General features: G+C 41.6%; 1 protein-coding gene across 2 annotated transcripts in view; it reads left to right on the top strand.

The window, feature by feature from the left end:
• LOC129777701 (adenylyl cyclase 78C) overlaps nucleotides 1-13,155 on the top strand; it is a 180,253-nt gene extending 167,098 nt beyond the window's left edge. Inside the window, exons 7-12 of one of the 2 annotated variants that reach the window (XR_008743282.1) lie at nucleotides 17-2,062; nucleotides 2,127-2,423; nucleotides 11,544-11,769; nucleotides 12,092-12,146; nucleotides 12,451-12,596; nucleotides 12,665-12,801. Coding sequence is in view for 1 of the 2 variants with exons in the window: in XM_055784136.1 (XP_055640111.1) it covers nucleotides 17-2,062; nucleotides 2,127-2,423; nucleotides 11,544-11,769; nucleotides 12,451-12,596; nucleotides 12,665-12,787 (2,838 nt within the window). In the remaining variant the exon portion in view is untranslated. Of the gene's footprint in view, nucleotides 1-16; nucleotides 2,063-2,126; nucleotides 2,424-11,543; nucleotides 11,770-12,091; nucleotides 12,147-12,450; nucleotides 12,597-12,664 lie in introns of both variants that reach the window. The other variant, XM_055784136.1, reaches the window with a different exon arrangement.
• Nucleotides 13,156-13,664: the final 509 nt, after the last annotated feature.

The raw sequence follows: 13,664 nt of genomic DNA, 5'->3' as shown, positions 1-13,664 counted from the left end.
CTTTCATCATTTGCAGGTTGACTTGGATATGCGAATCGGAATCCACAGCGGGTCCGTGATGTGTGGAGTACTTGGCGAGAAGAAATGGCATTTCGATGTATGGTCCAACGATGTGATAATAGCGAATCATATGGAATCAGGTGGAGTCCCAGGGAGAGTGCACATCTCGGAAGCAACACTGAACTGTTTGAACGATACATATGAAGTGGAGCCAGGGAATGGCGCGAGCAGGGATGGTCACCTGAAAATGATGAACATTAAGACATATCTTATCAAACGGACTGAACCGCTGCGACCACGAAAGAGACTGATGAATCGGATGAGTACGCTTCAGTTTGAGAAAGAAGCCATCAACAAGATAAATGAGACCAAAATTAGGAAAGACTCTAAAACTCCGAGCATCGCTTCCAGCGGAGCAAATAACAACAATAACATAACGAAGCGTTGTTCGAAAGCTACAATACATGAAGATGAGCCAACGACAGATTGGACTCCGGAAATACCGTTCAAAAATCTGAACCACGTTGGAGTAACTACCGGTGAGAGCTTCCGAGACAAACAGATCTGTGACCTCGAAGATACGGTCGTATCTTCGGAAGAGGTGGATGAGATCATTGATCAGAATATTCAAATTAATTCGAACAAGCAGATGCGAATGGAGTATCTCTACACGTGGACATTGAAATTCAAGGATTCCTCCCAAGAGGGAACATTCTGTCAGCTGCGGGAAGATATGTTTCGCTCTAACATGTTGTGTGTTTTTGTTGTTTGGATATTCATCGTTCTGTGCCAGGTGATGATCATTCCAAAGTGCACGGTGTTGATTGTGTCACTTTCGATCACATCTCTTCTGTTATCCATCGGCTGCGTTTTAGTAATGGCCGAAGAGTTTTCCTCATTGCCTGCATTCTTGCAGAAGAGCTCTTCCACGCTGGTTCACGATCGAAAACGTCGGACGGTTTTCGTTTGCGTTACCATTATTCTCATGTCTGCCGCAAGCTCAATGGGACTAGTCATGTGTGATCTGAACGAAACCACTCCAAATGCTACAACTTTGACTAAACAACCCACTGTAGCTTTCTTGTCCGATGGAACTAGGCAAGAGATTCAACTCAATCTAACCGTAACGGCTACCATAAACCAGAACGTGATACTGAACTCGCACAAAGTGGTGAACCTGGATCTGGAAAGCCTGCTGAACGAACAAAATAGAACTTTGAATGACTTGAGCGAACAGGAGCTAACATTATATGGGCTAAGCAATGTCCAGATAAAACAGCCTGAAGCCTACAGGATTTCGTCAATGAAAGATGGTAATACAGAGAACACATCGCTCGAGTATGAACTAAAAAAGAAACCAATCCATGTGCTTCCAACCAAACCAGCACAGTTAGCATCCAATCCTGTTTGCGTCCATCCCGAATACGTAGTGTTCACCTGGGTGCTCTGTCTCATCTCTCTAGCTACAGCCCTTAAACTATATTACCTCGTGAAAACTTTCATGGCGATCAACATGGTCGCATGCTACTCCATCCTGATCCTGCTCGTCTTCGATGAAGCATTCGATACGTACGACTCGCAGTACATGCAGGCTAGCGGCATGCCACTGGCCGCTCAGATGATGATTCTGTTGGTAGTCTTCCTCACCATGGTAACATACCACGCAAGGCTCGTCGAGGTCACCTCCCGGCTGGATTTTATCTGGAAGGAACAAGCCGAGAAAGAGTTGTCCAACATGAAATCCAACCGGCACCTGAACGACCTGCTGATAAAGAACATTCTGCCGGATCACGTCGCTTCGTACTACCTGTCGGAGGAACGTGCCGACGAGCTGTACGCGCAGATGCATGAGCTATGCGGTGTGATGTTTGCCTCGATTCCGAACTTTAAAGATTTCTACTCGGAAGACATCGAGAATGGGAAGGCGTGCATCAGAATCTTGAACGAAATCATATCCGACTTCGATTCGTTGCTCGAAGAATCACGGTTTGCAACGGTGGAGAAAATCAAAACGGTAGGCGCAACGTACATGGCGGCGTCCAATTTGTGCTCCGGTAAAAAGGTATGCTTTGAGACGCATGTTCGGTTGATGAGCTGTTTCAATATGTTCAGCTTATTACTTCCAGACAAAAGTTGACGAAAAAGATGAGGAAGCAGTATGCGATTTGGTAGAATTTGCACTGGCCATGCGGCAGAAACTTCAAGAGGTGAACAAGGATGCATTCAACACGTTCCAGCTGAGGGTTGGTATCAGCAGTGGACCGCTGGTGAGTGGAGTTATCGGTGCTAGGAAGCCGGTTTACGACATTTGGGGAAATACCGTAAATGTGGCGTCCCGGATGGATTCGACGGGGGAAAACTGGAAAGTGCAGGTCCCGGATTACACGGCAGCCTTGCTGCAGAGCAGAGGTTATACTTGTGTGGTAAGATCGTATTTTATTTATTGAATATTAGGTTAGGGAAAAAATTCCATTATTTTGTTTGTTCGATTTGGGTCAAATATGAATAATTTTGTTGTATGATTTTTGCCATTTTAAAAGTAGCTCCATAATGCCTCTCTGCTGGCCAACTCTGGCGTTTCGAGTCAATTACTAGCTTCAAACGGTCCAGTTGTTGACAGTAGAAAACGTAGAAGTAGAAGTATAAATTAGTGTATTGCACTAAAAAAAATTGAAAAATCACCGAAATATATATAATTTAAAATTCATTCTCAGATGGGGTTTCAAATAGAGATCAGAAAGGGTGGAAGCCTGGCCGTTGGTCTAAGTGAGGGGGTGCGAGCGAGTCAGAGCGCTATAACTCTTCCGGGGAAGGCTCCCTTGGTCACTGGAGGGTTAGAGGTGCGTTTGTTTTCCATGCTAGGAATGGCGCCCCGAAAACGTCCTGCTGGCGGGGTAGGACTTTAAATTATCTTGCCACCCTGCTGTCTCCCGGAAAAGGAGACACACCCAGAAGGCGATATGCGAAAATGAGCCACAAACCGGGTTGAACTAAAAGAGCTACCGCCACGCAGCAGCCATCAATACCGTGAAAAAAATTCCACAGCAAGATCAACTACTAGGCGATTTGGTCTTCCACTACGACGAGGCGATCTCACAGTTTCGCAACATGGACTCTTTGTCGCGCCCCAGAGTCCCGAAGTTGCAGCATTCCCGCAGGCTGACAAGTGCAGTAAAGCTCATGAACGAGAATGTTCTTCCGCTGCACTTGGTTGATGATGGGAACATTGATGAGCTGCAATTGACAGTTTACTGTACTACTGTGGCTACCGCCAAAAGTTTAGGATACCGTGTGAGGCCATGTGGCGGACTGTGAAAAGCGTGGATCTCCATGGCAAAGGATATTGGAGCAACGGTTCCGGAATAAGTGCGCCGCAATTGGAAGGCTGATGGCATACAAATGTGGCAGCAGATCGACGAAATTATGTCGCCAAGTTGCTATTACCGTGCGGTCCACTGAACTTCGCCAGCTGGTAGCTCACCTGCTGACGGAAAAACGCACTATAGTACATCAGTTGAGTGCAGTGTCTTAGAATATCAACAAATATTCACTAGTAACGACTATGATTTTGTTCCAGTGTGAATGACTTTTTTTCAGCTTGAAACACACTGCCCTCATTATATTAATGACAATAACAAACGAGTTCATTTTGTTCATATCGCTGTTGCATGAACAAATTTGCTACAATGAATGAATGCGACATTGAGTGGTGTTCATAGCTTCGCTGTTATTTATACTTTGGATATCAAAAGCAACAAATTGATATTCATCACATCCGAAACGATATTCGTTCTGGCAGTGAATTTAAGTTCAAAATAAATTTTATTTGGCGGAACGGTAGCAACGGCATATGCAGAATGGATACAACGAGTGGTTTTAGCTACCGTCAAGTCATTTGCGACATCGGGAATTTCATAAGGTATTTCCAAATACGGCATCCGGCAGCTGCAAAACCCTACCGCACACAGCAGCCTCAGGTTAGAAGTTAACAACAGCTGATATTCATTTGGCTGAAATGAAATTCAGTTCTGACGTTTCCGATAATCAAGATGAAAATGACACTGGGTGGAAAAAAAACATCAAAACATATTGAAGGACAAAAGTTTATTTGCTCATATTCAGTGGTTGCCTGGATCTGTTATTTTAATTTTCGTTTGGAATATATAGGTTTTCGATACAACCTAGCCCGAAAATCTATGCTGAAACGTTATTCTTCTCTACAAAGCGCCAAGAACAAAACCGGATGTTCAGAGAAAACGAGATAGCATTCTACGACTACATAAGCGACTAGATGCCTGACTACAGCGAAGATTTGCTTAATATTAGCGATGCGACAAACTACTGGGCTGATATTTGGCAAACCCCAGTACAACATTGTGACTGTGAACAACACAACATTGTCGAAGAACCAGGCCATCATCGACGCAGCGCAGCGGACAAGCGGTATCCAATCAGCGGAACCTTATCCTATGACCTATATCGTCTATAGGAAGGCTTATGACTCCATACCTCACTCGTTTCTCGTCCGGGTATTGGAGTTCTACAAAATTGATCCCGCTGTTGTTAGGTTCCTGCTGCATGCGATGAGGCAATGGAGCACGTCTCTGCACCTCAGTGATGGGATAAATGTGTTGCAGTCTAGAATGCTGCAGATAAAGAGAGGGGTAATTCCAAGGAGACTCCCTCCAGAAAACCGGTCATGGCTATAAGATAAGGTATGGCAACGGTGCCCACGAAGAAGTGACCCATACCTTTAGATGGACAACCTCAAGTTCTACGCTGATTCACGATAATGTCTAGGTGTAGCTATCCGGGTTGTCGATGACATAGGCACTCCGACATCAAGACGGAGCTAAGAGACAAGTTCTTGAATCTAGTAAACTGTGTCTTAAAAACTTTGCTCAACGCGGGAACAAGGTACGCGTGAGTTTCATGCCTGAACTGATGCCGGCGCTACACGATTCGTCCAACGTTTGACTCGAATGTTTTTCCTCAAACAAATGAATCGACAAATGTTGTGACGATTTTGCTCCTATACGATGAAGTAAATATTCGATCCAATGCAGTCAGTCCGAACAATCGGCGAGTATTTGGATCGGATGTTTATTGTTTTTATTTACCATTAAAAACGTTTGGAAATTGGATGACGATGCAAGTATTGAAATTGCTGCCGTTGCAATTATACTGATATCGGGCTGTAAATTAAAAATACTTTGAATCAACATTATCAAACTGCAATATTTTGGAATATATTTTGAATTTTACGAATCAATTTCATAGTTCCTTTATCTACAACCTGTAAACAAACTAATCTGCAAGAGATAGATTCGGACGAATTTTGTAGCAGTGTATAGAATGCTATCGAGTGCCGAATCGAGCGAATGACAAAAATCCTTTGACTCGTGCCAAAAAACCCACAAAGAACGGATTACCTTCCAACGCGAATATTCGACGCTCGACATTGGAGGTTCGTAGCTTGTCCATCGACTACACGATGCGTCGAACCATCGAGCGTTCAACATTCGGGGGGTGTTCATAGAATCGTGTAGCGCCGGCTGGGAGGACAACGACGACGAATGTCTATATCAAGATGCTGAACTATAGGTGTTTCGTTCATGACACTTTCAGGACATGACGTGAGACGAGTAGCGAGACGTAACTTTCAGAATTATTTATTTTTTGTTTGGGTGTGTGGTTATGATTTCAATGTCAACTCGCTAAGGAAAATAATTGAAGGAAAAAATAAGCAAATATATATTCGTGGAATATAGTGCACAACCTCCTTTTGCTCTAGCCAATTACTTGTAACGGCCTTTTCCGGATCTCCTTCCCGGTATATGTACAGCATTCTCCTCCTCCCTGAGCGAAATCAGTTGAGCCTCAATCAGCGTTATTGTTTGTCACCATCGCCGTAAGCTGATAGTACTCTTTTCCCCGCCTATGGGAGCCAAACAGAAGTGCACTTTGCTTGGAAAGAAAGGCGAAAAGACTAAAACATCCTTCTGCACTGTTATGATTCGACAATAAAGCGCGAGCAGCTATTTTGCCAACGAATGCATTTGTCACCAAATAATACGACTTGTTTTGTAAACAAATTTGTTTTTTCACGTTCGGCAATTTTGACATTACGGTCTACCTATAGTACAACGCCTTGGTCTATATTAAGACTACTGAGTAGATCACAGTAATCGATATTCGAGAGCAGTAGATCTGAAATAAATATCGCTTTAGCTTCATCACGACGCATTTTATACGTGTAAGTGATTTTCGTGTACGATACAAAAAAATCTAGCTCTCCTGTAGTATATGTAGTATATGAACTCAAACATCGATACATGCATACGTAATGCATGAGAGAGAGAAACGAATTCATTTTGGTGGGAATCACTTCAATATGTATTGAAGTCCATTTGACGGGGAATAATGAAATGATCTCATTTCATTTCATCTCTCAGTCGAGTCGTAGAGGGAGATGACTACTGAACGCCCGACTGACTATTGAGTCATGTGAAGAAGCCAAAAGCTATTTCCAATTATATACGAATGGGAAATTCTTCATAGTCCGCTGACTATCCGCTGAATATCACTAGGCCGAGCTCTGTTAAGAACTATTGTGATTATAGACCAAAGAGGAGCGCTTTCGTTGAGGAGGGGAAAATTTAAGTTTCTCTTCGCTACACAGAGGATATGGACATCACTGGAGAAGAAGATTGCAGCTGTGAAACAAAAAACAATGCATGATGCCCACCCCCATTAACTGGAGCGATCACACGTCGACTAGACAAGATGCGTGGTGAACTCTCTTCAGTAATAGAAGCCGACATGATAGCCATCCACAAAAGGATAATGTCGATAAGAAACTGCAAGCGATACGTGTGGCATCAAAACGTTGATGACATTTGTCGGATGTGCCATCAAACAAGTAAAAACATAAAACACATTATTGTAGGTTGTACCGTTTTGGCCAACGCAGCCTAGATCTAGCGCCACAACAGCGTGGCCCGCATTGCCCATCGACAACTGGCGCTCCAATTTGGTCTATTGGAAGACAACGTACCAAACTACCGGTACCTGACTGCACCTGTCCTGGAAAATTACCGTTTCAAGCTGTACAGGGATTTCACTGTTCTGACCGACTTCTTGATCCATCACAACCGTCCTGATATTATGGTATACGATGAGAGCGATCGACAAGTCACCATCATCGATGTCACAAACCAATGTTTTTTAGTGTGAAATGTCACATTGACGCCTTGAAATTGTATGATCGATATTACGCGAGAAAATAATGGATTTCTTTATCTCCAACCTAATATGTGATCAATTAAGTTTTTTTATGACACTTGACGTAAAATCCCGTAATTTCTAACTCTCTTCGATATCCGGTTCAAAGAACCAAACAAAAAATGTACAATCTTTGACAATTAGGTCACTGGATTAAGGTTACCATTAATACACAAATCACTATTGTCATACGAGCAACGTGGATACAATTTATTACTGACGAATAACACGGAACTAAAAAAAATCCGTCTGATCGTTACAAGAAATGTTGCAACTATCTGGCTAAACTCAACTGAATATGAAACCCAAGTCTTCTAGGTCGGGCTGCTGCAATTTCAATAATAGTGGACAGTTTAATGAGTTGAATCGCGCACCGTTATCGTGGGCAGGTGTTGCCAACCATAATTTTCAAAAATGAGGACGAATAAAAATAAAAATCAGGAAGAAATCGGAATGGCTCATATTGGGTTGTCTGGAGATTTCGTACCGATTTTTGGAAACATTTATTCAGTTTTAAATGCACAGTTTTGTTTCACAATCTTTCACCATCTTTCACGCGGCTTGAAAAATCTATCCTCCCAGAATATGTTTGCTTTCTTGTCGAAAATTGTTTGGAATATTTTTTATGCTGTCCATAGTGTCGGAGTTCATTTGAAGATTCGTACAGCAATGCTATTTACCTTGAGGTAACACCATAGTTTTTGCTGTAACTTCTCACCGAGATGAAATATCGAAAAATCATTCCAGCAAAATACTTTTTTTTCGATTTCCAGAGTAGGTTCTCTCCTTAAGTGAAATTTGCAGTTACTTGAACCTATGATAATCTATAGTTACAGCTCCTGTTAGTTTAGCAAATGAGATAGCACATTCTAGTCAGACTCCAGGAATTTTCGTTGCGTTTATGAAGCTAGTCGTTTCCTAAACGCAAAGGAGATGTAATCCACTTAAGGTTTTTCGGTCAAATTGTGTGGCACTGCCACAATCACTGATTCCTACCGCTCCATTTTTTCACCAGAATAAACTCTTCTTCCGAAAGTGACTGATTCGGATGATTTCCTTTGATTCGTGAATAATGAATAAATTCAGCTTCGAGATCAATTGCGACGGATTATGCAGAGGCACCAGACATTTTCAAATACCTGCAATTCAAATTTTGAACCGTATAAGAATATTATGCATTATGCATTTAAAATCTGCCAAATGTAACTTTGTCAACCTTGAAGTAAAATCCTGGAGCAAGAAGAAACAAAACTTGTAGTATTAGCTTCATTAATCATTTATTCAATTCGCGAAATTTATGAAAAAAAAGGCGAGTGGGTAATGTCGTTGACATAACCGGAGAGACGTGGGACCTTCTCATTCCCTTCCTCCACTTTTCATTCGACGGAAATGTCTCGATGCTAATGATGATGGGCACCATAGCCGCCGCCGGCAACTAGTTGCAAGCGGACTGGCTGGGGAGTTGTTATTGATACTAAAAATTTGAACCACAGAACGGACAATGTATACATCTATTTCTCTCAATGCAACTTATTCTATTTTTAGTTCCCAGGCACATTGATTTTGAAGTCCGTGTTAGGGAAACACAGCTCGGTGGAAACAAAAATACCCCCTACTTGCACGTATATTTGCAAAGCGGATTCCCACAGGTACATTGATTTTGAAGTCTGTGTTGGGGAAACGGTAAGGCGGGCCAATCAAAACTTGGCAGTTAGGGCGTTTAGATAACGCTTGACATTTTACAGTTTTTCAACTGTTTATCTCATGGAAAATAACATTTTATCTATTGTGATAGACGCGTAGATATTTTTCTTATCAATTGATGCAAACATCTTTCCGCTCTATTAAGAAATGTTCGAGTTATAAGCATTCGGAATCTTTAATTTTTTCCTGCTTGTTCTGTGTTTAGGTTTTCATTTCACCCCCATATACTCCGGTTAGACGTAGTCCCACGTCAAAATATTAGGCTGTCAAAAAAGTCCTGCGGTATTTCCGCGAGGTGTCGTTGTAAGCGCGTAGTTCTAGTTGTATTCATTGTATCGAGTCATACTATAGCTTGTTGGAAAGGTATTTTTGCGCTATAATATAGTCCTTGACAGTGTTTTGTTTGGTTAAGTCGTTCGTGAGTTATAGTGTCGCAAATATGGAGCAAAATAAAGAGGAAATCCGACGTATTTTACAGTACTACTATGACAAAGGCAAAAATGCATCTCAAGCTGCCAATATAATTTGTGCAGTTTATGGACCCGATACAGTTTCCATTTCCACCGCACAACGATGGTTTCAACGTTTTCGTTCTGGCGTAGAGGTCGTCGAAGATGCGCCACGCTCCGGAAGGCCTGTCGTCGAAAATTGCGACAAAATCGCTGAATTAGCCGAGAAAAACCGGCATAGTAGCAGCCGTAGCATCGGCCAAGAGTCATCAAACCGTTTTTAACCATTTGAAGAAGCTTGGATTCAGAAAGAAGCTCGATGTATGGGTGCCACACACGCTGACGCAAAAAAACATATTTGACCGTATCGACGCATGTGAATCGCTGCTGAATCGCAACAAAATCGACCCGTTTCTGAAGCGGATGGTGACTGGCGATGAAAAGTGGGTCACTTACGACAACGTGAAGCGCAAACGGTCGTAGTCGAAGCCCGCTGAAGCGGCTCAGACGGTGGCCAAGCCCTCATTAACGGCCAGGAAGGTTCTGCTGTGTGTTTGGTGGGATTGTCAAGGAACAATTTATTATTAGCTGCTTCCGTATGGAAGCTCAACTCGGACCTGTACTGCCAACAACTGGACCGCTTGAAGGTAGCACTCATGAAGAAGAGGCCATCTTTGATAAACAGAGGCCGCATTGTCTTCCATCAGGACAAGGCCAGGCCACACACTTCTTTGGTGACGCGCCAGAAGCTCCGGGAGCTCGGATGAGAGGTTCTTTTGCATCCGCCGTATAGTCCGGACCTTGCACCAAGTGACTACCACCTGTTTTTGTCCATGGCGAACGAGCTAGGTAGTCAGAAGTTAGCCACAAAAGAGGCCTGTGAAAATTGGCTATCCGAGTTTTTTGCCAATAAGGAAACGAGCTTCTATAACAGGGGTATTATGAAGTTGGCATCTCGTTGGGAACAAGTCATCGAACAAAACGGCGCATATTTGACTTAAAACAGATGATTGTAAGTAATTTTATGAACAAATGAAAATTCAAAAAAAATACCGCAGGACTTTTTTGACAGCCTAATATAACATTGAGAGGCGAAAATCTCATTACATTTGCAGGTGAAATAAATGCACTTTTAGAACCAAAGCTATAGATGAAAGTTTTATTTTCCCTATCGAGTTTGTATTCTTAATAGAGACTTAATAGAGGAACACATTTTTTCGCAAATGATGACAAGTATTAAACAAAAACTGTATCGAACAATAATTTTATATTATAATGATAAGTTTTTATGAAGATAGCAGAAAATGTATAGATAAATGGTTGAGTAAAGTCAAGACTACGTGTTTTAAGCATTAATAAAAACATCAAGTAATTATTTTCATTGAAATTACAACAATTTGAAATTGCCTTCGGTGGCTAATCTGATAAAGTATCTTTCTTACACGCCCAATTCGAGCTTTACTAATTGTAGACAGTGTATCTTCAAAAATGTTAACTGTTTCGGAATAGATAGATCATAAGCGAAAGAGAGATTAAATATTGTTCTAGTGCATACAAAAATCAGGAAAAATCAGGATCATTTCAGAAAAATCAGACAAAATTGAGTGTTTGTCAGGATATCAGAAACATGCAAAAAAGTCTAGACTTCCTGAGAATCTGAAAGGTTGTCATCTCTGCTCGTGGGGCTTCACATTCAGCCCACATTAAGAAAGCGAGAGAGCACTTAACGGGGAGTTCTTGCACGATATCAGGGACAATCCCAGCTTCAAAAGATGTTTATTTGATAAAAAGTAGATCAGAAATACAACTAAATGTAGTTACATTTTGTAACACATCCAAAAACAAACCATATTTTATTTATTTTCTCACTTTGTGACTGTCGGTTCCAGTGAACAATGCTCTTCCAACAACAAAAAAGGTTTTTTGCGTAGAATATTTAGTCCATGGCTAAAGAATTTCAAACTCACAAATTTTCAAAGCGTTCAGATTATGCGAATACAGTCCATACGTTAACAATAATCTACCACTTTTATATTTATTTTCGGAAACTTGAAACCATTCAATATGCTTATATTTTCATATGTCATGCTTTTGTTTTTTTTTCAGCAACGCGGCGAGGTGAATGTTAAAGGGAAGGGGCTTATGCTAACCTACTGGGTGCTGGGCATGAATGTGTCTGCTAGTCAATTAACCTCTCCTGCGCTGATGCCCGCAGGACAACCGCAGGCTCAAACGCCCTCCCTGCAAAGACAAACTTCGCAGCACAGTTCACTTGCGGCTGTTGTCTTCGGTATGATGCAAGCCTCCAAACGAAGCAATCTAAACACAACCCGTAAGTATCCGAACGGAGCTCCGTTAATATTTCCTTATTATAACAGCTAAAAATCTCAGATGTTCGATGTAAGTCTTGTATCCTGATGTGCTTTCTGGACAATCTCAACGTTACATGTGTTCAAGCTGCTTTCGATGTATTGTCTGATATTTTTAGCTGTTTTAGTCTGTCTTACAATGTCGTCAATCGCAAACTGTCGGTTTATTTCTAAACTCACAAACATTCCACCTATCTCGTGCAATGAATATCTCAACAAATTTTCAACCAAACAACAATTTATGCTTTAAAAACACACACACACAACGCGATCGCTGATAAACAGGTGGCTGGAGCCGTGCTAAAAACCTGACCGTCCATAGGATGCGTTTGCTGTCACCGTATGTATAAGCTTCGATGGCTTCCCTGCTGAATCACGCAGAAAAAAACCCTGTCGAACCCGATGAATGATAATGCCTAACCTCGTCCCGCTTTGAACAGTATATCTTAGCCCCACGTAACCATGCCCATTGGGTAGCAAATTGACCTCTACATTCTCGATGTTGTTCCCAGCGCCAGAATAACGACTAATGTCAGCATGTTTCGTCACTATTGTACTAATATTTGAGCATTCGAAACTACTCGAAAAACTCGCGATCTTCCATTCTATACTAATGCGAACACTGTATTCGTCCTACACAACAGCAACCGGCACGCCTTCTCCGAGAACCCGATTCGGGCGACGGGGAAGCACATTCAGCTCAGTACGATTGAGTCAGAAAGTCCAGTCTAACAATCCGATCCGGCGGAACACAACCCGCGTGCGGGCCCGGGGTTACACCATGAAAAAGGTACAGTTAACCAGAGTTCCAAGTGTCGATTAGAGCATCATTAACATCTCGCTTTTTTCTCTCTGTAGTCAACTATTCCCCACTCGCCAACGATACAATTCCCAAGCGGTACCCCCGCGGATAACAATGTGATACCATCCTTCCGTCAGCTGCACCAAAACGCCAAAGACGATCCTCAGACTGGGTTGTAAAATTGACTTGACTGGATTGGGCGGAGAAAACAGTAGCCAAATATTATATTCTAGTCATTAGCACAAAGTAGTTTGGAGCATACACAAAGAAACACACATATTCTTAAGCAGTAGAGCCATTAAGTCCATCCGATTTCGGAGCAAAACATATTTTTTCTGAATCGAAATTAAAAATCAAAACTGTCAACCCAAGTCGGAAAATAGTTGTATTATTCATTCATTTGAACAAAGTAAAAGATGTGTGTAAGCACAAACAATAGCGACAAGACACCTAAATGTGATTCTATATGTATGTATTTTGTTTTTGTTAGATGATACATGTGCAAGGCGCACGAAGAACCTCTAAGGGACAATTATAATGCCAAACAATGAGTAATAAATCATTATTTGAAACAAACAGTTCATTATTTTGTTTCTTCTGAGAAAATTTGAATTTCTTTCAGTGTGAAAATGAAAAAAAAATGACTGAAAATAGATCAGAGTGTAACATTTATATTACTAAATTTCATCAAAATCGGTTGGCATTTCCCAACCACACCCTATTTTGTGCATACTCGGACGTCAAATTGCACAGTATGGATACATTCTGTTACGATCAGCGGCTAAACATGGAAAATAGCGGGTAGCTATCTCTTTTCACGTCAGCAGTTCGCTATTGTGTGACCACACACGGACCGGCTCGAGCTATTGTCAAAGAAGTACACTGGTTCAGTAACCACTGTCTGGTCAGCAAATCGAACTAAGCAACCAATCCCTTATCTTTTTACCATCGGATCAGCTAACCGTTGCTAAAATACTTGGAAAACATTTACTTTTGAGTGTACAAATAAACAAAAATTAGTTTTGATATCAATAGACACAATAATTGTTGAGTCAC

This window comes from Toxorhynchites rutilus, chromosome 3 (genome assembly GCF_029784135.1).
Source record: "Toxorhynchites rutilus septentrionalis strain SRP chromosome 3, ASM2978413v1, whole genome shotgun sequence".
NCBI lineage: Eukaryota > Metazoa > Arthropoda > Insecta > Diptera > Culicidae > Toxorhynchites > Toxorhynchites rutilus.
This window is presented reverse-complemented; position numbering and strand designations above follow the sequence as displayed.